Here is a 26,282-nt window from a genome sequence, read left to right as displayed (position 1 = left end):
TCCTATTATCGAGTATACAGCGGAATACTGAATAAACTCGTAAGTAAATTTGGCTCCTCTGTTTCCTAGTTATGGCCCCTGCTATTGTCGCAATAGTTCTAAAACTGAATATCGAACTACAGTTTTCTGCGACTTTTATTTAAAATTAGATATTCTCATAACACGAAGAAACACATTCATACACATATGTAAGTATTATATACATTTATATATTGCTACAAATATTATTTTAGCAACCACTGGGCCACAAATGGTGAAGAAGCAATTTGTTATGATTGCGAAACGTCTTCACAAGAACCAAGAAAGAGAAAATGAGAGATTTTGGTGCCTTTTTTTTGGTTTTGTTCTTGAGTAGCACTGTTGGAACAGAGAAATTAAAAAACAAAAATTGGCAGGGTTGGCAGGTATTCTGATATTCTGCTGATTCGGTATAAGGAGCATAGTGGCTAAGCAAGATCATCATGTTCTTCATCATTATCGTCGTAGTCATAACAATCAACAGTTAAGGTAAAGTTCAAGGCTCAAGACCTCCATGCTGAATCCTCTTAGTCAGCTCCCCATCTCTTATCCTTTTTCAATCCTCCACTTTGTAAGACTCTTTCATCCTTGATTCGAATTTATTGATTAGCTTATTATTTCCTATACTAATGAAGATAAAAATTGCGCAACTTAGATCAGGCAGCTCCCTGAAAAATGCTCTTGAAACGTCGACGATACTTTAACTAGTGCACGACAAGTTTCTCACTTCTCTTTCATAGAAAAACTGTTTCTTGAGGGGTAAGTTTTTCTTACAATACTCACAATTTTTGATTAGATTTAAAATTTGAAGAAAATAGATTTTTCTATTGAAAATTAACTAGTGCATATCTACATTTATTACTCTTACCCGCTGTAAAGGGAAGTATTGTTTTCTGGTAGAGTTTCCGTTTTCAGTCATTACCTGAAATATTTGAGGTCCCGTGAGTCACAAAAACTGGTTTTTACGAATAGATCTGAATTCAGTGTGAATGTGTTTGTATCTATGTGTGGTTAATTAAGAGAACGCCTTTTTGAGTATTATGTACTTCTAGGCAGTGTTTGTTAATGGCTTCCACTTGAACTTAACCATCTTTTAGAGGAATTGAGGGGGAGGCACGAAGTACCATATTCTTCAACAGACTACAGACTATCAATTGAAGTCTATTCCTCTGGTTCAAACTTTAGGTTTCGAAAAATTTAATTATGTAAATTGCGAAAATAAAAAGTTTTAGGGGTTCATTTTTTTTAAATTTTCTTTCCACTTATTCAACTTATTTCGAAACTTGTAACTTCTCTTGACTCTCGTCATCAGAGAGGGGACCGCGAGGCCACTATCTTTTAAGACGTATAGGTGTGTTATTTGGAAGAAGTGGATCGTGATGAGGTTGTACAGTGCCGGCTCACACTGCATTGTCTGTCAAGTACAACATCCCAGTTTTAGCCCATCCGCCTTATTCGCCTGACCTGGCCCCAAGTGACTTTTATCTGTCCCCAAAGTCAAATCGGCATTAAAAGGAACACGATTTTAGTCCGTTGAAGCTGTGAAAGAAAAAGCGGCACGCGTCATGCAGGACTGCAGGAGCTCACAGAAAAAGACTTCCAGCACTTTTTCGAACAATGGTAAATTCGCATGGAGCGTTGTAGGGATAGGGGAGAGGTGTATTTTGAAGGTGATAATAACTAAATATGTATAAATTTAAAATAAAATGTTTTACAGCAATAGTCTCGTTATTTAATAGCCACACCTCGTATATTAAGACTGAATTTTCTGTAACGGATTTGCAATTTGTATGGCGAAAGGAATGTTTAAATCTGTATGAATGGTTTGATCGGCGACGTAGAAAGGAGCTTTTAGTATAGAGCGAAGAATTTTAGATTGCAAGGCCTGGATTCTTTGAAGGTTTTTGCGTTTGGTTGAACCCCACAGTTCGTTGTCGTAGGCCCAGACGGACTTTAATACACTTAAATAAATAAGTCTTTTGTTCAGAATGAGTATCGATCTATTGAATAATAAATCTTTTCAGTTTTCGGAAGCGTCTGTTGAGTTCTGTTCTCTTAAATCGTGAGTCTTAACTTGTAATTGAAAAAATGAATATTTTGTCGGAAAATTTGTCAAAAAAGTAAGATTTTTTGAGGTTATGTGTGGAACAACCCAAACAATGTACAGTCGAACCTCTCAATAACGGTCACTAGCGGGGGAAAGCAAAGTGGCCGCTGTTTGGAGGTGGTCGTTAGAAGGAGGTAGGCAAGTTTCATAATGAAAAAATAAGGGTTCATTTCCAAACATCTATTTAAAAATTGTTTATTAATAATAGAATTAAAAACGTACATAATTGCATAATTATTTAGCTATATGATATGCATCAAATTTTTCTTAATTATCCTAAAAAATTATCAAAAAACTACATATTATTGACTTAATAAATAATTTTTATAATAATCACATTTATTCATAACAAAAATAATTTATGGTAAAATGACCATCTATTATTAGAAAAATAAAACAAACTTTTCGGCAAGTTGACGATGGCTCGATTTGGTTTTTGCAAAATCTTTCGTTTGTGAGCCATATCGGAAAATATAATATTGTTCTTCCAAAGTAACATTGAAAAATGATTAAAATGGTACAAGATGTATGAGCTTATATAGGAAACTTTAGAAGAAAAAAACAGAAAAAATTGAGAGGGGATAATTACTTTTTATCACCGCGTCAAACGAACTTTTAATAATAAGGTGGTCGTTGGTGGGAGGTGAAACATATAATCCGTTCCCTAAAATCAATGCCCGCGGTCGCTATGTAGAGTGACCGTTAGACGGAGGTTCTTTTATACAGAAACTGTATAGGGGTAAAACAGGGAAATCCAAAAACTGTGCGTAAATGGAGGTGGCCGCTAGTGAGAGTTTCCTTTATGGGAGGTTCGACTGTAGATCTTTGACACTTACAATTCGTTCCAAATGACTAAAAACTGCATAGAGGTAACAAAAAGTTAGGTTATAGAATTACTTGAAGTTTTGGTAATGATTAAAACATAACCTTTTCTTGAATTTCAAACTAACAAATTATAACAAAGGCGCCACCAAGCCTAACCTAACATAAACATTAAGCCTGCAAAGAAGGTTAATAAATATGAGATAGCGAAAATAAAACAATCTATTAAATATATAAAAAAAAACAAAAATATAAAATTTAATAGCAAATGTATCCTGTTTAAACTATTGAAATAATCAAACTATAATTATTGGCCACGTCAGCACTAACTTCCATACGTCATAACAGTTTCGTGTTTTATACTACGTTACTTTGCTTAAAGCGTTTAAATTGTTATTTGTACTCATTCATTCTTAGAAATGTGATTAGCACAGAAAGAATGTTGTCGGAACGAGGTCGCTACAGCCCCGCCATCTGCCGCCATTCTAACTTTTATTATTTCAACTAATAAATCTTCCTGTTTGATATGTAATTAATTTTTATAATTTCTAGGTAATATTAAAATTGCCTACTCTTTTTAATCAAATTAAACAAAAGTTTTTACTCTCTCTTGCTAGCAGTCAAAGAAATTAAAAATAGTTTCAATTTGTAGCAGAAGAAAAAAAAGAAAATTATGGCAGGATCATTCCATTATGGATAACCGAAATTTAATTAAATTTTAACGCTAATAAGTCTATTCAAGAACCAAGTTGAAGCTTTAAATGACCTTTTCTTAAACGAAGGACTTACTGGGAACAGTAACCAACAAAATTTACTCAGTTTACTTTTTGTTTACAGTTATTTTTTTGTTCATCTTTTTTGGTGACTTTTTATTTAACTGACAGGTTTAAAGGTAAGGAAAACCAGGGCCAATTTCAGTCTATTTATTATTGCCGAGCTTCCGTCCTAAAGACTAGGTTATCTTTAGGGTTTATGCTGATAAATCGCTGGAATATTGACTTTTTCTACTCACTTAAACTGTAATTCAACATTTTTTTTATATGGTAGGTAGTTTAAAAAATTAGCTTTTCATACAAAAGTTAACTATTTATTTTGAAAAGTAAACAATTGATAAAGGATTGTTTGAATATGTAATCAAAGCCAATGAGCAGTTGTTCAATCAGCATAAGCCCTGTAGGTGACCTAGCCCCCCTGGGTCAATAGCTTAGCAAAAACAAAGACAAAATTAGCACTAATTTCTCTTACATCTCTAATTATTTTGTAAATTTTAAAATGCATTTTAATTTTTCTTAAATAAAGAAATTGTCATCAGACCGATTAAATAAAGAATATGTATTTGAGAGAGAGATAACACAGCTGATATATTAATGTTACTGTTTTTTAAATATTTTTAATTAGGTCAAGAACCATTTAGATATGCCGAATGTTTACATAATGATATAATATTTTAAGTGCTAAACACACAGAGAATGTTAACCTAAATAAAAATAATGGAAGCAACTATAAAAACAATTATACATCTTTGTAAAATTATATTTTTGTATTCCATTATTTGAAGGCGGTAGAACCGAATCATCCAAATATTCTCTCCTTTTTGCCTTATTTAAGACAAAGATTTGAATGAAATCATATACAGGGTGTTCATTTTAAGACGGCTCAAATGAATTTCAAGCTTAAACGGTTAATCTGAGCAAAAAATGGTAGAGGAAAAATTTGTTGCTCGTCACCTCTAGTTTCAGAATATGTGACTTGATTTTAGATTCCTGCCCGCATAGGCGGCTGACGCGCGACCAAAAGTGAGAGTTTGCTGTTGACCCCCATTTTCATATACACACTTTTAAAGAGTATAAAAAGTAATGAAAGAAACCGGAAACCGCAATTCGATATCTTCAAAATTAAAGATGCTAGGCCATTTCAAAATCTGGTATTTATTAATCATATATCAATTTTTTAACTTGTTAGGTCATTTTTATGTATTTTTTCATCCCGTTTCTACTAAAAATATTGTCAAGGCAGTAATGCTAGTATTTTTCTTAATACTAGAAAATAGGTAGTTTTCCAAGTGATTTTTCTCAGAAGAATCAAATGTTAAGAGCTTTAGATGTTCTCAAGCAAACACAAAATGGCTAAAAATTAATTTTATATCTGTTACAAACAAGAAGGTTCAATAATTTTTTGGTAATTTTGGGAGAGTTGCGTTTAATTACCAAAATAATTGGGAACCTCCTGCCACAAATTTAAGTGATCAATATTTTTCATTTAAAGGATCAAACTTATTCCTTAATTTATCAAATAATGCACTTTACGCAGCTTTTGCAACATGTACTGTGCCTCCAAAGGTGCCTCCTCAGATACAGAGAGCAGTTGTTAACCTCCTTGCTATCCTGGCTTGCTTTTTTTGCTCAGATTAACCGTTTAAGCATGAAATGCATTTGAGCCGTCTTAAAATGAACATCCTGAAAACATAATTAAGTTTGCTATTAGTGAGAACTCTTAAATATAAATTAGGCTCTCATTGAACATTAAACACAAAGAAGGATATTATATCAACTATGTTCTATCAATTTTCTAGGCGCCCGTCTTTCTTGTTCAATCTCCAGATTAGAACTGGCCAATTTCTGGAATATCTTGGAAGTGCACGATGAATCTTCCCCCTTGATAATGGAGGCCATTAAAGATTTCCTTAATGAGTTTTTTAACTGCGTTTATAATAAAAACATCTAACAACTGATAGAATCTTACTTCCAGGAAGAATTACAAGTATTTTGTGTAACTTATAAAATTTAATTTAATGAACTGGGTAATGTAAGAATTGTAAATTAATTATTTTTTGTTAAATATTTTCTTTCTATAGCAAAGTAAGGAAAATATAAAGATCAATTAATAATTTGGATTTCGAATTTTTAACCAGAAATATTGGTTTGGAGGTCCCATAATTCTGAAAGATTACCATAGTTTTTAGAAAATGTGTTAACAAAACATTTAAAAATAGACAGCGGAAATTTATCTTACGATTGGGTCTCTCCCGGGTTAGGAACGTGTCGCCAGACTGTGACCTATCGATTAAAATCCCTTTACTAGAAATAGAATAGAATTTTCCATTTCTTTAAAATTTACTAGAAAATGGCACCCAACGCTTTTCATTAACCTTTCTACACACGTCGCACTCTACAGCGTTTCATTGGAAACTTACTTCCAGAATTATTGGATTAACGGCATTTCTTAAGAGAGCGGGATCGCCATCATATTTCTAAATTTCTTTTTAATACGATCCTGCGTTTAGTAAAATATTTAATATTATTTTAAAGAGGATACGAAGATAAAATTTCGTGTTCAAAGGCAATTACATTACCGTAAGTACAACTTACTGAATGGATTTCAACTCTTACGAGACATTCTTGACAATGGCTTCTTTGATTTTCTATAAATTTCGTAATTTTTACAAATTTTGTTCCTCTATTCTTTACTGTCATATTTATTTATTTTATTTTTCTACTTAAGGGAAATTCGAAAAGTCTAAAGAATACGTCGTGCGAGTGTTTAAACCAGGTTTTGTTTTTCTTAAAAGTAAAAACGTTCAAATAATAACCATGTTTTAATTTTAATTTGAAATATATATTTTTTTTTTAATGCGCAACCTTAAATATGTTCAAGAATGAAAGGAAAATAACCTTAGATTATTTCCGGAAGAGAGAAGGGGGTTTATGACTTCCGCAGTTTAGCAGTTCCGATGACTTGATTCAGCCAGCAATTAGCTAAGAATAAACCAGTCTCCCAAGCCATGTGCACGTCATGATTCCTCGCCGACGACCACCCCGCAACCTTAGTTTCTAGTTCTTCCAAAAATTTATTTATTCATATCCCTTACTTTCTGTTAAGTAAACAATCTCTTGATTTTTAATCATTAATTGAACGATACAATAAAGTTGCCCTAACCGATTTTCCCATTTTACTCTACCAAAGTGAACTTTAGGTCATTGAGGATTCACCAGAAACTCGTGATGTTGGACAAGTGTCTTGGTCCGGTATAATACAGTTCGAGAAGCGAAAATCTTGGCATAAAGTATGCTCTAGTGACAATATGGAATAATATTACATTTCTCGTTTGGTGACACATTCACACTTCCTTATTGCCTGAATTAGTAATTTTGTGGGAAGGGCACTGAGCGTTCTGAGAAGAGAAAAAAAACCATTGTTGGGAGAAAATGTGTCGATTTCGAGAGCAAGGAGAAAACAACTCGGCCTGTCAGAGAAAGAACGTGTAGTTCAGTTAAACAATGCTTCTATTTTTTTTACAGAACCCTATTTCACTGGATTTAGTCTAACGTTATTCTGAAATGCGATTCTAGAAGAAATACAAAATATCTAACCGCTATAACCTCTTCATAACTCAAACCGTTCACATCTATATATTTATTTAGATTTGAGAATCTCTGGCGGGGCTCCTGTCCACCTGTCCTCTTCAACACCATTCCTTTTCCTTGTACAGATCTGGTGCGCTACCTTGAGCTCTTTATAGACAAACGACTTCTTGGACGACGCTCCAAATTACCCATTGAACTCAAACGCTTAATAAACAGTACTATCTTCAAACCTATGTGGACTTACGGACTAGAGCTATGGGGTTCAGCCAAACCTACAAACATACGGACGGTACAAAAATTTCACTCAAAACTCCTCCGACAGATAGCTGACGCTCCTTTCTACGTGACTAACCTCACTCTTCACAATGACCTCAACATTGCCTTCATACACCAACTCGCCAAGACTAAATACCGAAAATTCCGTACTACTCTCTCGACTAGCTCCAATCCTCTTGTACTGTCTCTCACTTCCTCTGACATCCCTAATAATCCTCCTCGCCGACTGAATCACCAGTGGCCCTGCGACTTCCTTGCAGTCTGAAGACCTAAACGTCATCCTTCTCCTGTAGAGAGTGCTACCACTGGGTAGTTTCTCTCCTCCTGCTCTTCACGCATCCATTTGTCTTTTATTCTTCCTATTTACTTATTGTATATATGTATGGCCTTGCAGTGTGCTGTTTGGGCAGATTTTGATTTACAATCCAGGGTACAATTTTTTTCGTCTAGTTGATCCAAAAGACATGGTACTTCTTGGCTCTCAGAGAATACCTTAGGGCTTTTCCCTTCCTCTATGACCAAATAATTATTCTTCATTATATTACCCTTTTCAATATGATCAATAAAAAAGAATTCATTTTGTCTTCAGGAAAGTAGTGGCTGTGATGTATCCGGTAGATGAAATAAACTTCGTTTTTGGCACTGAGCCATTCGTTTCTCCACCCTTAGCTTTGAGGCTGTTTCGATTTTGATATACAGTGTCGGTTCTACGTCTCTTTAATGGCTAAAAGAATCACTGCAGTTGAATCATTTTAAAAAGTACAAGTTCAAACATTGTTTTGGTCAGAAAATAGGGCCTTATCTTGCACAAAGCTTTTCCAGATTTAATTCTTGATCACAAATGTACAGCACCCCTTCTTCTGGTATGCCTGTAGTGTCAGCTATCTCTCAGCGATCATCCAATGACGAATTGGGCATATATTCTTGAAGTTTTCACCAGTGGTAGCAGTTTTTTGGCCGCCCTGATGACCATCTACATGTTTAAATTTCGCAGAAAATAAAGAAGCGAGAAGTCTGTTCTTAAAGTTTTGTTAACTTTGGCAAGATAAGGCCCTGGCGGCAATAAATGTCCAAACGAATAATTTTGTAAAGGCGAATTTTTATTCCAGTCTAACCATTTACTCACACTAATTTTACTCTTAACAACTTGGACCACAACTACTGACAATTTACTAAATGCTCACAAAATCTCTATAAGAAGCCCTATTAAATAAAACCACCTAGCAGATCAAGTTACCCATTGCCGTTACGGCAACCAACGTGAAGATTTCAATGATAGAATGATGGCACGTAAAGCCGAAAAGTGGTCTGCTTGCTATAGTAGTAGCTGCTACAAGAAGAAACACACTCAGGTACGCATCTTTTTTTTTTTAATTCGCAATCTCTTCAACATAAATTGTCAACATAAAACATAATGTCCAAATCATTTTCGAGAAAAATAAAGAAAATCGGGAACTTATGATGTCTGATTTTGATTGCAAAGTGTTCCGAACTCCTATTCGAACCTTACTTTAAGATTGAGTTTCTTACTTCTAGTTTTCAATTTTTGTAGCGAATATCGAAATACCCAAATTTGTAAGTATATTGTTTCAAGCATCTTTAGAAAAGCTTTGGCGCTTGAATTATTCTTACAAATAAAGAAATAGGAGCATTTTATTTTGTATTCTTATGAACAGCTTTGGAATGTAGAGTGGAATTACTTTAAATCGAAATCTCTTAAGTTTTTTGATTGCGATATTATTTTACTACTGGACCTTGTCGTGATTAGAGCATAATAAATCTGTATTTAATTATCATACTTTGTTTTTTAATTTTATGAGGCATATAAAAGGAGAGAGTGAGAAGAGTAAAGGAGGTCGAGCAGAGGAATAACTATGAAGTCTATCGCTAGACGAAGGACACACAACTGGATCTCAGCCTTCCTATTTGCTAACATTGCTAAGGTCAGACTTAAATAGCAAGCTTAATACTAAAATACTTCACTCTGTGCACATAATATCTAGATAATGTTCAATTAACTTTTTTATAAAACCTATACACTATATAGTTAGCAGGATTTAAGTTCCTTGTACACTCCGTGACAATCAATGGAATGACCTCTTGATTCAGCCTGAACCCTGAACGGTGGATCACAATTTAAAGTTGCTTTCTTATTTCTATTTTTTTAAACAAGTTTTTTTTTCCCATGGCCAAACAATTTGACACGGGAAGTCCGCGATAATTTTGCTAATTATTACTGCATTAATTGCAACCAAGAACTACCCTATCGTTTGCATTTTTTTTTTTAAAAAAAGAACATTGTTTCTGGACACCTAATAGCATATTGAACTTTACCAGAGCTGATCTAACTCACAACTAATACAACCTCCTGCCACTTTTGTGACTTAATCCATTCAGGCGACAAATACAATTGAGAGCGTGTATGACAAAAACATCATGCTAGGATATTTACCATACAAAATGCATCATGAGTAACTTTACCAAATTGCTCTTAACTTCTTCTGTGGAAACTTAAGGGCATCCTTCCTTCAACCTACTACCTCATCTTAAAATCATACCTTGCTGATCGATATTTCATGGTTGTACAAGGCACTTCTTTTTCTCCTATATATCCTATTCTTGCCGGTGTCCTACAAGGGAGTATTCTCGCACCCCTCCTCTATACAATTTACACTGCTGACCTTCCACTGCATCCAAATACTGCTACCTTTACCTTCGCTGACGACACGGCCATTTTATCGTCTGACAATGATCCTGTCATGGCAACTCGCCATCTTCAATCCCATATTAATATCCTAGAACCCTGGCTACGAAAGTGGAGAATTAAGGTAAATCAACAAAAATCCAAACATATAGTCTTCACACTAAACCGGAAAACCCTTCCTTCCATATATTTCAACCATATTGCTCTTCCTACCGTTACAAAAGTACGTTACCTTGGACTTCACCTCGACAAGCGACTAACCTGGAATCCTCATACTCGACTAAAACGAACTGAGTTAAATAACAGATATGAACTATTAAAAAAATTACTAGACAAACGTTCAAAACTGACGCTACGTAACAAAAGACAGCTGTACTACACATTACTAGCCCCTATATGGACATACGGAATAGAACTGTACGGGACAGCCAAACACTCGAACCTTCATCGTATCCAATCCCTTCAATCCAAAATCCTTCGTACCCTAGTCAATGCTCCTTTCTACGTCTCTAACCACACTACCCACAATGACCTTAAAATTCCCTTCGTCTCTGTCCTCGCCAAATCCCGTTACATAAAATTCCATTCCCAACTATCCTCTCACATGAATCCTTTAGTCCAAGCCCTCTCAACCTCCACCCTCCCAACTAATCCTCCACGACGGTTGAGGCGTCGGTGGCCTCGCGACCATCTGCGAATGTAGCGTCGGCTATCTAGTGTGACAATCGTGATTCTCCTGCTATTATGGCATATTACGACTGCTATCGCTGGATGGCCGTCGTTCATGTCAGACATGTCAATGTGTGCTTGTTGGCCTAGCCTATCAGCACACTCTATTATCGACCATCTGTTTTGCTTGTTGCATTGATTTCTGTGCAGTGGTAAAAATCTAAATAAAGGTAAAAAAAAAAAAAAAAAAAAACTTCTTGTTTTGTGAAGCTGTCCAGGAATTTTCATTTTAAAACAGTGTTTCTTAAACTTTTTTGCGACCGCGACCTCTTTTTAAAGTGATAATTTCTTGCCGACCCCATTATATCCTAACACCCAATGGTAAGGCTATAAGTCGATTAAGGTCATCTTTGGATATTACTGTTTATATAAGCTTATATGTGAAACATCAGACTGTAACACCGCTAAATTTATCCAAGATTTTTTTAAACAGGAAAAAATTAAAGTTTGTAGAAATAAAAAAAACGTAGGTATATTAATTTTAGGCTTATATATTTAGAAAAATATTGATAATAATTATCAACTATTATCATATCATTATTATAATTATTACAAAAGCAGTTAAAAAATCAAATCAATATCAACACTTTTTAAAAATAAAAAGCATAAAAAATCATAAAAATGTTTCTTATTAAAATCGTTTAGTTATATTTAATGAGAAGGATGTGCTTTTTTACCTTCAAACAAAAAATTAAATCTGGGATAAATATTTGTTATTGAAGGCCTCGCTCGTAGCATTTAAAATATTTTTTATGTAGGAACGGTACTTTTTGTTTTTATTGAGGTTAAAGTTGACATAAGTATGTGGTGGCAAATGGCAGAAAGAACTTTCAATGCTACGTCAGGGACTGTTGGAAAACTCTTTTTTGACTCCAATCCAAAACGTTCCTAATTTTTCTTGAGAAATTAAGTCTCTCTACAAATCCAACATGTTTTCCTGTCATGGTGCACCCCCATCAGTACAAACACCAACGCAGTTACCCCATTCCAATCCCTCTTTTTTTTTTAAAAAAAAAATCATCCACTTTTAAGAGTATGTCTTTCTTTGTTGTATGACCTTGCAATGCCTAGCAAAATAGCAAATCTTCATATACAGCAGTGATTCCCCAAAGTGTGCGCCGCGGCTCCCCAGAGCGCCGCGAAAAATTCGGCAATTTTCTTAGAATTTCCAATTCTGGAATTTTTGCGCCAACAATTGTGTATGCTGGCAAAATTCCAACAAGAAATGAGGGTAGCCATATCCAATGCTGATTTGAGAAGTTGTGTAGTGAACATCAAGCCCCATCCATCCCATTAATAATTTTAATAAATGTTAATCATCAATGGACGTTCAATAAATTGTTTGTGAATTTAAAATTCGTGTTTAATTTATTTTCCAACTAACCTAACCACATGGTGGTTGTCCCGTCTCCATATGGATATTACCGAAACAGTTGAAATATTTTATATTATCCCAAGGAAAATAGTAAGTATCTGTTTTTAATTTTTCCCTGTTAAATGGGTAATCGCTTTTTAAAAGGAAAGTTTTCCAATTTTTCAAGAAAGTCAAAAATTTAGAAAAAAATCTTCTGTATTAAGGGCGCCGCGGAAAAAATCCGATTATTTAGAAAACCGCAAACCGAAAAAGATTGGGAACCTCTGATATACACTGTTATCAAGACAATATCGTACAAATACTGACAATTGAGCTGATTCTTGAATGTCTATAGATTACACAAGCTGTATGGCAAATTTTGGGCTTTGTTTAATTCTTTCCATTAATTGTTGAAACAAGTCCTCAATAGTTTCTGTAATCCTTTTACAAACTGTATCATTTGATAATGGAATTTTACGCAGTTCATCAGCACACTTTTTTCCATGAATCAACTCAGTAACTTTAACAGCAACTGAGTTGCTGAAGTAAACCAAAAAATAGTTTGTTTTTTCTATTTACTTGTTACTACAATAAAATGTCAGTAAGTGAATTAATTTATCAATTCACAATATATACGAGGGTCGTTTGAAAAGTCCGTGCAAAGTCAGAGAGATAGCACCACTGGCGCGTATAGAAGTTATGTTTAATTAGTAGCATCTCTTGGAAGAACACACACCAAGTTTCAGCCAGATCGGTCTATTTCTTTGTGTTTGGCATTCGTTTGAATCGAGGAAGTCGAGTGATTTTCAAAAAATGGACGAAAAAGAATTTCGTGTGTTGATTAAACACTACTTTATGAAAGGGAAAACGCCTCAGGAGACTAAAGAGAAGCTTGATAGACATTATGGTGACTCTGCACCTTCGATTAGAACAGTTTATAAGAGGTTTCAAAATTTTCGGAGTGGCCATATGGGCACAAGTGACGCTGAACGTTCTGGACGCCCTGTTGAGGTTACTACTCCAGAAATCATTGATAAAATCCATGATATGGTGATGGATGACAGAAGAGTGAAGGTGCGTGAGATTGCTAGTGCTGTAGGCATCTCGAATGAACGGGTACATAATATTTTGCATCAACATTTGGACATGACAAAGCTATCCGCAAGATGGGTGCCGCGATTGCTCACGCTTGACCAAAAACGAAATCGTGTGAAGTGTTGCAAAGGACGGTTTGCAGCTGTTCCAGAAGAATCCGCAGGACTTTAAGCATCGTTTCGTCACTGTGGATGAAACATGGATACATCACTACACTCCTGAGACCAAAGAACAATCTAAACAATCGGTTACCAAGGGGGAATCTGCGCCAAAAAAGGCGAAGACCGTTCCTTCGGCCGGAAAGATTATGGCGACTGTCTTTTGGGATTCGCAAGGAATAATCCTCATCGACTATCTGGAAAAGGGTAAAACTATTACAGGTGCATATTATTCATCGTTATTGGACCGTTTGAAAACCGAGCTGCAAGAAAAACGCCCACGATTGGCCCACAAAAAAGTCCTTTTCCATCACGACAACGCACCAGCTCACACCTCAGCAGTTGTGGTCGCAAAATTAATGGAAATAGGGTTCCAACTCGTTTCACATCCCCCCTATTCTCCAGACTTGGCTCCCTCGGACTACTATTTCTTCCCCAATATGAAGAAATGGCTGGCGGGAAAAAGATTTTATTCAAACGAGGAGGTGATTGCAGAAACGAATGGCTATTTTTCAGACTTGTACAAATCCTATTATTCGGAAGAGATCAACAAACTAGAGCAGCGTTGGACGAAGTGTATAAGCCTAAAAGGAGACTATGTTGAAAAATAAAAAAGGTTTACCCCAAAAAATTAAGTAGTTTTTATTTTTGCACGGACTTTTCAAACGACCCTCGTACCTGTAACGGGGCACTGGAACTAGTTGCTATGCTTATGGTTACAGCTGTGTATTTTATTTGGAAAAAAAAGGATTTTATTTATTTTTGATTCATTCTGAGTTGGGACTTGCTGGAAGTAAGACAAGGACAAAACTGTTTGGAAAACCCTGTGTTACCTCTTGTTGACCTGCGAGTCTTCTCGTCTACGGCCCTGCCGTAATTGATGTTATTAAATAATTTATTAAAGAATTTATCCTGTGAATCTATTCTGCTTAATGGTAAGATTGGCTATCGTTACTTTAGCTTATGTCAAATAGTTTATTGGTCATATCTCTCTGTGAGTGTGTGTGCGTAAGTGTGTGTGAATGTGTGTGTGTGTGTGTGTGTGTGTGTGCGCATAGAATCATTGCTCAAGTAAGTGAGAATAAGGAAGAGTCAGCGGCTGGCCTACATTGGTGTCAGGTGTGGGGTATCGTTGGAAACCCGTACCGAGCTGTTTGCGGTAGCAATAATAGCGTCGCGTACTCTTATTAATAGTACCTCTGAAGTATGGGTGACGTAAAGGCTTTAAAGGAGGAGGTAGACCTGCTGAAAGAGGAAGTTCGCAGGATGAGCTCCCAAAAGGAAGCAGCAAGCTTTTCCTCCGATGAAGGGGGGGTTAAACGAGACCTTTCCCTACAATCGCTAATCATGCCTTGGGGTGGGGACATATCAGATAGGCCTATTGATCAATTTTTGCAGAATTTTGCATTAGTGGCCGAAAGAGGCGGGTGGTCAGAGGCGGATAAACTTATGGTATGTCGCCTTAAACTAAAAGGGGCTGCAGCGGATTGTGTGGCTTGTCGACCGGAGTTATTGCTGCCCACGGCGACGTTTACTGACCTGGTTGAGGTGATTAGAACTCGCTTTGCGAGAGAGGCCACGCCTGAGCAAAGGCTATTGGAACTTAACTCTCTTGAACAGCTGTCGGGGGAAGATGCGCGTCAGTTTGCAGATAGGTGTCGGCATGTTGGTGGAAAAACATTGCCTGTCAAGGCGTCAGTGGAGGAAGCGGGTTGGGCTAGAGCTCAGCTCGAAAGAATCCTTATGGCTGCCTATATAAAAGGGCTAAAAGGGGAGCCAAGTCGGCAGCTACAATACGACCCCCCGAAAACGTTTCAGGAAGCGGTGGCTCGGGCTTCGCGTATTGAGCAAGTGAAAGTGCCGTCAATTTCTCCACGGGAAATAGGGGCATTGCGAGGAACTTCGGGTCTAGAAGGGAAGACAGCAGTTGAGCCTCAACGATCTGGAGGCGTATGCTTCCTTTGTGGGAGACCGGGTCATTTTGCGAAGTCATGTGGTCGGAGAGGAAGAAGAAGCTTTGGGTGGAGTAATCCACGCATTGAGGCTGGGCCCTCAAAAAAGGAGACCGTCTGTTTTGTCTGTGGCCAATTCGGACACTACGCACGGGATTGTGCTCGACGAGCTACCTTAACAAAAGGCAGAACTTGTTCTACGGAGGAAAACTGGCACCCAAAAGCGGAGGGCTCGACCGATGGCCCAACGTCGAACGCCCGTTAGAAACAAGGGCCCCTGTCCTGGTGCCAAGTGTGGCAACGGGGAAGTCTAAGGGAGTAACAATACCTGTGTTCACAGGAAAGCGCCGGTTGGAATTACTTGTTGACAGCGGTTCAGAAATTTCCATTTTAAAACAAGCGATTCCGGAATTGGTAGTCAAGCAGTCCCGTATAAAAGCAACAGGAGTTACGGGGAGTTCGGTACCCATTATGGGTGAACAAGAGCTGGAGTTCCTTGTAGAGGGGAGCCGGGTGAACCACACCTTTGTGATCGCCGAGGTAGCCACTCGCGGGGACGGTCTAATGGGTTGGGACTTAATGAAGAAACTAGGGTTGGTTGTAGACGCTGGCCGAGGTCAGATCACAATTAAACCAAGGAACCCTTCCGTAGCTATGGTGGAGAATGGCTGCAAGGAGGAAGCATCGTCCTACGGTAGGGATAAGCAGGGGAGTAAGGGGAGGGACCCTAACTGGCCTCGAGAGGGCAGGTTAAGTGAGCTCGGAGTGAAGGTAGCACGATGTCAGAAGATACCGGGTCACAGCGAATGCTTAGTAGAGGGTAAAATAGCCCACGACCTGGAAGGGGACATTCTTTTAGAGCCCTTGGGGTCAATCGAGGGGGGCTTGAGGATAGCGAGAAGTCTAAACCGGGCTGAAGGCCGCCGGGTTTGGGTAAGAGTAATAAACCTGACTGGGTCAGATGTGAATGTGGGGAAAGGACAGTGGGTAGCCACTGCGGAGAGGATAAACTTAGATAGCGCATCATCTCAAGCGGAGATGGTTGGTGCCGTGGAACAGAAAGTGGTCCCGGAGGGAAAAGTGGAAGCCGAGTGGGAAGGGAAGTTAAGCCATTTGGCCGAGGGAGACCGCGATAAATTGATGCAAGTGCTACGCTCGTACATACGAATCTTTCTGGAGCCTGGGCCAGAAGGGTGCAAGTTACCTGTGTATCACAGAATTAAAACAACAGAGGAAGGTCCCGTTATCAAGCGTCCCTACCGGGTTCCCTATAATCAGAGGCCCATTGTGGAAGAACATCTCCGTGAAATGCTAGACAAGGGGGTAATTGCACCGTCAACAAGCCCATGGTCTGCCCCGATTGTGTTGGTACCAAAGAAAAGTGGGGACGGCACTTGTAAATACCGTTTCTGTACTGATTTTAGGGGACTTAACAAAATCACTAAAATAGACTCCTACCCACTACCACTAATAACGGAAACGTTGGAGAACTTGGGTAGAAGCAGGTACTTTTCAACAATCGATTTGGCCAGTGGTTATCACCAGATCCCTATCCACCCAGAGGACTGCGAAAAAACAGCTTTTACAACTATAGGGGGCCATTTTGAGTATAAACGGATGGCTTTTGGTCTGGTTAACGCGCCAGCGACGTTTCAACGTTTAATGGACCAATTATTGGCGGAAATCAAAGGGGAGGAGTGTCTGGTCTACATGGACGATATAATTATCTACAGTCCCACCCTCGAAGAACACTGTCGCCGATTGGGTAATGTATTGCATCTCTTAGAGCGTGCGGGGTTGAAAGCTAATCTAGGGAAGTGTGCTTTCGCACAGCGGGAGGTGCAGTACTTGGGACATGTTGTATCTGCTGAAGGCGTAAAACCAGATCCTAGCAAATTGGTGGCCATCAACTCTTATCCTACTCCTACCTCGGCAAAAGAGGTAAAGAGTTTTTTGGGTCTTGCGGGATATTACCGCCGCTTTATAAAGGGGTTTGCGGACCTTGCTCAACCACTTACCTCATTACTTAAGAAGGATGTGATGTTCACCTGGGGCAAGGAGGAGCAGTCTGCGTTTGAGGTTTTGAAGAGAACACTGTGCTCCTCGTCAGTACTAGTATACCCAGATTTTAGAGACAGCTTTATATTAGCGACTGACGCTTCGGGGATAGCGTTAGGAGCAGTTCTCTCCCAACTATGTGAAGGGCAAGAAAGACCAGTGGCGTATGCTAGCCGTCAACTAACTCCAGCTGAGCAAAGGTATTCCACCACGGAAAGAGAACTGCTAGCAGTGGTCTGGGCCACAACACAATTCCGCTGTTATCTTTTGGGTCGAAAATTCAAACTCGTCACAGACCATGCTGCTTTAAAGTGGATGCTGAGCCTGAAAGACCCTTCCGCGAAATTGACACGGTGGTCTCTAAGATTATCCGAGTTCGTGTATGACGTAGAACATAGGCCCGGGATTAAACACCTTAACGCTGACGGATTGAGCCGAAGGGTCGCTTCTGCTTTCGAGCCAGAGTCGGTAAACGAAATCTGGTGGGGTACGGGGGAAAGCGACCGGTTCGTGAAAGAGCAATCCAAAGATCGCTGGTGTAGCCAAACTAGGAAGTCCTGGCCAGAGAAAACATATGTTCACGAATCCGGGTTGTTATACTGGACAGATAGTAAAGCTCAGAGAACCCAGTGGCGTATAATGGTACCAGCCAAACAGCGGATTCATATAATCAAAGTCCATCATGACGCGCCCTGGTCCGGCCATCCCGGTATAGAGAGGACTTTAACTCGTATCAAGGAGAATTTTTTTTGGCCCGAGATGGCTAGAGATGTTGAGCTATACGTCAAAAGTTGCCACTCTTGTAATGAACGTAAGACACCAAGTGGATTAGCAGTACCACTGGGCCGAGTAGCTGGAGCTACTTATCCCTTCGAGTTGGTCTCCCTGGACGTAGTGGAGTGCCCTCTAAGTAGCATGGGAAACCGCTACCTTCTTACTATGGTCGATCATTTCACTCGGTACGCAGAGGTGGTCCCGATGAGAACGCAAACGGCTGAAGAGACTGCCCGGGCATTTGTCCATAATATTATTCTGAGACATGGGGCTCCTCGTCAGGTTCTGACCGATAGAGGTACAAATTTCCTATCCCATTTGTTTAAAGCAGTCTGCCACGTGCTGCACATAAAGAAGCTACAGACCACCGCCTACCATCCCCAGAGCAATGGAATAGTGGAGCGTATGCATCGGACACTCATCGAATCTCTCTCCCACTTTGTTAGAAAAGATGGCCGGAATTGGGATCGATGGGTGCCATTTGTTGTGATGGCGTACCGCTCCACTGTTCATTCATCAACAGGGTTTACTCCTCATTATCTGTTATATGGGCGAGACTTTGAAATGCCGTTTGATTTCCCATATACGAGGCAGCAACAGGCGGCATCTGTGGAGGAGTATGTGACGCAATTAAAGGAGAGGCTCTCCGCGGCGTATGCCCAGGCCAAAGAAATCGAGACTAAAGCCCGAGAGTCGTGGACCCGTTCTTATGACTCGGGGAAAAAGGACCGGGTATTTCACGTAGGCGACAAAGTGTATTTATTGGAGCCGGCCATACCACAAGGTCAGGCGAAAAAATTTTATAAACCTTGGTCGGGACCACATGAGATAAGTGCAAAAATCTCTCCCTGCGACTATGAATTGGTTTTGAGTTCAGGGGGTCGATATGTGGTGCATGCCAACCGGCTCAAGCCTGCCTATGAAGCCAGAGGAGACTATGGTAGGGGGCAAGCAAATGACGCGGTTCACCCCTCAGGAGTTTCGGAGGAGACGGCCACCTCAGGCAGTACTCCTCAGGCGGATAATGGGCAAGGGCTGGGAGAAGACTTGAGTGAAACCCCTCTCAGAGTTTCCCTAGCACCATCCACACAGAGTGAGGCGGTGGAAGAGGGAGGGGAGGACGCTTCCGAGAGTCCCGAGTCCACGGTGGGAGAAGCAGATTCATCGTGGCACCCAACATCCGGACAGTGGGGTCCAACAGAACCCCCAAGGTCTCCTTATTTGTTACGTGGTCAAGAGAGCGAACAGGAATCTAACCACAACATTCCTTGGGAGGTTAGAGTCAATCTACGGCCGAGACGTCGTCGAGAGCGCATAGATGAATGTAGATGAATGAGGAATAACTACTAGACTCCATTCTCTTATCAATCACCCTGATTGGCCCCAAAACTATTTGAATAAGCGTATGGAGCAAAAGCCAAAGAATTAGTATTGATATGGATAGGCATGTGAGGCCGGTAGGGGAGTGGACGGAGAAATGGCCGTGGCGGAAATGAGAGGACCCATAAACCAAGATGAAAGGGAATGTTTCTCGAGCGGAATACCAGCAAAGAGAGGTCTTGGCAACTCAGGAATCCAGCCTAGGTTCCTAATCTGCCAGCCATTTAAAACAGGAGTGTCTCGGAGCAGAAGAGATTATTGAGCTGAAGAGTGCCTCGCGGAGTCGACAGACGTAGGCGCCATAAAGGAAGGCAGAGGCTCAATTCCGAAAACGTAACCGAAAGGGCGAGTGGCGTGAAGAATTGAATCGGGAGAGCAGCGACAGAGCGCGCAGGACCATTCAAATGGTAGAACAAGAGTAGCCGTGGAGCGATAGCTTCTCCAAAGGTTCCAAGATGGGGAAACTTGCTCACCAACGGGACACACCTACATGTCATCCACTGCGAAGACTTGGGCCAGGAATATTCAAGGGTCGGCTGCCCATGCGGAGTGGAATCAGGAGTGGACCAGCACGCGGTAGGAGCGGCAGAGTCGACAACCTCCCCGAGGCTTGAAAAGTGGAGTCCACTTTTCTTCAAAGGGGGGGATAATGTAACGGGGCACTGGAACTAGTTGCTATGCTTATGGTTACAGCTGTGTATTTTATTTGGAAAAAAAAGGATTTTATTTATTTTTGATTCATTCTGAGTTGGGACTTGCTGGAAGTAAGACAAGGACAAAACTGTTTGGAAAACCCTGTGTTACCTCTTGTTGACCTGCGAGTCTTCTCGTCTACGGCCCTGCCGTAATTGATGTTATTAAATAATTTATTAAAGAATTTATCCTGTGAATCTATTCTGCTTAATGGTAAGATTGGCTATCGTTACTTTAGCTTATGTCAAATAGTTTATTGGTCATATCTCTCTGTGAGTGTGTGTGCGTAAGTGTGTGTGAATGTGTGTGTGTGTGTGTGTGTGTGTGTGCGCATAGAATCATTGCTCAAGTAAGTGAGAATAAGGAAGAGTCAGCGGCTGGCCTACATACCTCTAAAAGCAAAATCAACATTCGGTTTCTCAAATAGAAATTCTGTGGTCTTTCTTTATCATCAAGCTGACGAAATCTTTTTTGGAATTATAAAAGCAGATTCACTAGTAGTTCTACTACTTGTATCGTAGATATTGCACTACCAAAAATAACGGTTTCATGCACATCTTTCTCTTAATGGCTTCATCATTATGTTTCAGAAATTTTAAAACAGGAATTCATTACAATAATTGTGCGAAATGCATTGCATCGCCTAAATAAACCAATTTTGACGTATCAAAATAATTAAAGCCTTAACTTTTGTATTTATAAAAGACATTTAATACCATAAGTTGGCGAATTCCGTGAAAGTCCAACAGTTTACTTTTAAGCAGTTCTCTTTCATTTTTAATTAAAAATTAAAGGCAAAATAAGTACAAATACAGCAAGCGGAACATTTAATAAAATTTAGCTGATAATATTATCGTCCCAATTGCTTTAATCATGAAAGTACCTCGTCCTGTTTTAGAATAATAGTGTGAGGTAATTCATATTATAATTAATTAAATATTTAATTGTCATGAATAAATATTACATCGTTTTATTATTTGTATCGTTACAGTTTTCTTTTTTCTTTTTTTTTTATTTCTGAAAATTAAGAGTGTATTCATTACAAATTTCAATAAGATAAAGGGTCTCACTTAGTTCACAGTTCACATGAAGCCCCGAAGCGAAAAGAAATTACGGGTTCAAACGCTCTTATTCAGATATCTCCTGTACTAAAGTGATGGCAATGAAGTCCGAGTTTTGAGAATATCCGAGGAAGATTTATTGCTTGAACCGTGAAATATTGTAAAAAGATAAATATTTGTGAATGTCGCTCCAGATTTCTTTGAACATCAATTTCATTTATTTATCTAAAGGAGTTATGCCCTCTACATACAAATTACACAATATAATGTTACAAACGAGCAAAGTACGAGTATGAACATTCACAGCAATGAACAAATCCTTTTTCTTTGTCAGCCTCCATGTTGGTAACCGAAGGCCGTGTAGCTTCCAATTCTTGGGCAGAAATATGGTTTCCTTCTAACTACAATTTTCACTTGTTTACCTTGTTTTCTGGCATACATATATACTAAGGTTATATTTTTTCTATTTTCAATTAGGGACCTTTTTAGGGAAATCCAAGGTGACTTGTATTTTAATATCTTTGAAGCAACCAGAATGCTTCAAAACTCCATGTTTTTTTTTATTCATGAATCAGTTCTAAACACACACACCTGGGCACATCGTTTGATTTGCCATGCCTTTTTATACTTTAGACTTACTTTATCTGAAATCACTCAGTTCATCATTTATTAAAGCGGTGACCGTTACCTCTACCACTTATATCTTTCACCTTGAGTTTCTTGAATTCCCCATAAAATTATATTTTCCTTCGACCATCAATTAATAAAAAGTTTTTGACTGCACTGAAACCTCAATTACTAAATATTATGAATAAAAGGAAGAATTTTGTACGAGAATTTTGTTCGTAAATGCCATTTATTAAGAGTCACAAGTCAAGGCAACGCTGTTGGAAAGGGTGAAATAAGATTCCTACCTCCGACAACTTCTTCTAGGAGTGAGCCAACAGAGACGATTTCTAGACTTGCCTATAGACAAATTGGATTAATCCTTATCTCATAGTCGCTCACTCTGTGGCTAAAAATTGGGTGAAGGAAGTCATCCTCAGAAAATCTGGGAAAGATCTCTTGGGGAAAGAAAGAGAGCATTTGGATATCTCAGACAGCTCTTTTCACTAAATACCTCCAAATCTTCAGCTTCGGGACCAACTTTGGAAAATCTGTCAAAGGTGTGTAGGGAAAGAGTCGCAGGACTCCAGCGGTTATTGCACCAGACTACCAGCTTCTCTCTCTTCTTAGAACTTTTTAGAAGAGTTAGGGCTCCCTTCATTCTGAGAGATCATCTTGGATGCAATGGTAGGGAGTGGCGTGGGTGTACAGGGAGTTTCTATCCTATACTGAGGACTCTCCGTTCATCTTGCAGTTTTTGGAAGAGCCTGGTTAGTTACTAGGAGTTGGAAAGGTACTATATCCTACCTAGGAGGCTTGAGGAACCCTTCAAATACTTAGGGAGCGCCATGGAAGGAATAGGTGAGCAGGTTCCAGGAAGTAGCTACCCCTAACAGTAAGCTCCATTATCTCTTCCACAAACTTCCCTACAGTTCCTGGATGTTTTTTTAAAACATCGTGGTGGGATACTGCAGGATCTTTTACCTGGCACGAGCGAATGTACAAGAGATCTAATAAAAAATCATATGACCATATACCCCGATATAATAATGACGTTGGTCGCGCCCAAAAAACCCAGATGCACTCTTAAGCCCGGTGATGGACACTTGCTTTTAGCACTGATACAAACAGACACGCAATGCAAACTGGCACGGAGAAGGGTCCGAGCGCCCCTGACGTGACATATTGGTTGGAGCACTTAAAATTAAAAGCATAAAAATAATAATAAAAGTTAAAACAAATTAAAATAGAAATAATAACAAAACTGCGATATAAAGAATAGCATTAAAAAAGCAACCGGCAATGACCTGATACCACAAGCAACGAAACAACCCAACCGTTACCTTCTTCAAACCGGAAGAAATGTAACCTTCAGCTAGAGGAGTTAATTTGGCCCAAGTTCAATGACCGATACCTCTTACACCTTTTGATTGGGCCTTCAAAACAGAAGAATAAATTTTAAAAAATGATTAGCCTTTATTTGTTTTGTCTGTGTTTTTTATTAATATGCAATAAAGGTGAACACGGCTAACAACGTTATTGAAAATAATTATTTGATTGCAATGCGATGGCGAAATGTTATGCTTGAACTAATCTTTCATTTGAACCAAATTTGAACCAAAACTTTCAGAAAGCCTACAAAGATAAAAACAATCCCTACGACTTCCAGGATCTTATAGAACGAAAACATAAACGGAAGTATAAATTTCTACCAAATCCACTGCTTTACAAATCACCTGAAATGATGTTTCCAAGATACTGACCAAAAACAAATAACCTCTCAATTTAAGCAAACGCCATAATAAGCATGATTTTCATTCATTATCTAACTGGGATTAACTCATCTAATTGGTTAAAGTGATTTTGACCTTCTTCTGCTTCCGTTTTTAAAATAATGCATTCCCTCTGTTGATAAACGAAAATCCTACCAAGATACAAACAGAAATTTAAAAATCATGCCTGAATTTAAAAAAGCTCTGTAGACCTAATCACTTTTACTAATAATGATTGAATATTTATAAAAATACTCAAATCAATGTCAAAATCACACTCTCTAATAATGAAATTATTTTTCACGTAAATTTTTAAAAATTATTTTACATCATATTTAAATATTTATTTGATCGCAAATATTGTCGACAACATAGGAACGTTTAAATTCACAAGCATCCGAGGTAATCTCAAATCCTAAGTTCCTAGATAAAGTGACCATTTAAATTAGAAAGGAAAATGAAATAATTCATTTTATAAAGTTAGCTCTAGCTTAGATCAGCAAAAATAGCTAGTACCTTATCCGCTCGTTTGTGAATCAGCATCGTCAATACATTCTCCTCATGCACTACATACAATTCAAATCTAATTATTGTATATGATTAGCATCAGCCATTCCCAGCAAAATGCAAATATATATTATTAAAAAAATTAACGACTTATATAATATTTATAAAATTCTTAAAGTAGGTTATAATAAATAAGAACAAATTTAATAAAAATCCAACCGTAGCAAATAGTATGGAAGATTTTGTTTGCTCATGGATATAGTAATTTTATGTTTTTCAAATAAACAAAACGTGACTGCTTGTTTACGTCTTGTTAACATAAAATAACGATTAAATTCCTATTTGTTTAATTGTGTAAACAATGGAGGACATTTTTAAGAATGATTAAGAGAAAACAATAATTAAACATAAGTGCAATAGAATAAATAAAAAGAAAAACAAAAAAATTACCTGTAAAAAGGTATGCGGTGCAAGAAGTTGGAGTTAAATACACAAATGGGTATAACTGATGGAACATGTTCGATGGGTGCCATCTCGTTTAATGTTTGAACACCTTTACAAGTGTACTAAGGTGGTTATTAACCCCACCTCTAAATAGTGTAGTGACTTTCTGTTTACAAACGACAATATCTCTTTTAATCACACACATATGCACTGTGGAACAAGAACACTAACAACAACAGTACATGACCAAGTCGAACGGCGAACTGACCTGAGCCAGCGTATCCCCACCACGGGGACACGACTACCTTGCAGTAACTTCTCACGCGCCCAGTTCAACACACACTAAAGCGGGTGCCGCTATATTGTTCGCGACCATTCGGCTCATATAGCTTGGAGATACACGGCGTTATTTCTTTTTTTAAATCCCTTCTACTCCTACCCGTACAAACACTGACTCAGTGTGTATCGAACTGGCTAGCTTGACGTCATTATCTTTCTCTTTGCCCACTTCCTGTTTATGACGTTTATCTGTGCATTACAATGATTTTCAAACATGCACTTCCTTCTTAGTTGATGAACACTTATTTTTATGCAGAATGATAATATTTTATTATTTTACTTCCCAAAAAGATAATTTGTATCAATTAAAAACAATCATTAAATATTGTGTATTTATTACGAATATTATATATTCATAAATCAGGGATAAATTATCTAATCGAAAACAATGACTAAATATTATATCTGTCCGTGTAGTAGCTGCAATCTATTTAATTAAATTCAAATTAATGAAAATACTTTTTGAAATTTTGGTCAATAAAAATATTTGATTGGATTACAATTTTGTGGAAAAATTTTCACTTTAGCTAAAACAACTGAACCACCAAAATTACAAACTGTACGTATTTTGTCCTGGAGAAAACGTTAGTTATTGAGTTTCACAGTTCAGAATCTCTTTGTTCCAAAATTGTCTATCTGAATCTTTAACATTAATAAATGTTCATTTTAAGTTTCTCTAACTTTGATAAGGTCAAATACTGCATTTGTAACAAATTTTTGATTTAGTAGCCAACGGAAAAATATCCTTTTTAAGATCTGAGTCCCAAAAGAAGATAGTTTTTAGGAACTACTTTGTGGGTAAGGTGCATGTATGTCTGTATGAACGAAATAGCACCAAAACTAAAAACCACCAGAAGAGGAAACCTGATATTTAGATTGGAAATCTGACCTGGATCGTGACTGCAATATAGCGATCAAAATCTAATAAAGCAAAGTGTTACTTTGCTGGCCGGATTTTTTGAAATTATTTTAGATTTTCTCAAAAAATTGCTCCTTAATTCGAGGTTTTATAGACAACGGTCTCAGAAAGTATTTTTGGAGACCATTACAGGAGTTTTCTTTATTTTTC

At 38.2% G+C, this 26,282-nt stretch overlaps 1 protein-coding gene across 4 annotated transcripts in view; it reads right to left on the bottom strand.

The window, feature by feature from the left end:
• Positions 1-26,282, bottom strand: part of Hr4 (nuclear hormone receptor 4) — a 370,802-nt gene that overhangs the window by 39,433 nt on the left and 305,087 nt on the right. The window contains exon 1 of one of the 4 annotated variants that reach the window (XM_074137733.1): positions 24,881-25,264. The exons of the other annotated variants lie outside the window; for them this stretch is intronic. Coding sequence (XP_073993834.1) covers positions 24,881-24,947 — 67 coding nt within the window. The 5' untranslated portion in view covers positions 24,948-25,264. Of the gene's footprint in view, positions 1-24,880; positions 25,265-26,282 lie in introns of those variants that run through there. 4 annotated transcript variants of the gene reach the window in all.

Source organism: Rhodnius prolixus, unplaced genomic scaffold (genome assembly GCF_049639745.1).
Source record: "Rhodnius prolixus isolate KJV_2025 unplaced genomic scaffold, Rpr scaffold_1, whole genome shotgun sequence".
Classification (NCBI taxonomy): Eukaryota; Metazoa; Arthropoda; class Insecta; order Hemiptera; family Reduviidae; genus Rhodnius; species Rhodnius prolixus.
This window is presented reverse-complemented; position numbering and strand designations above follow the sequence as displayed.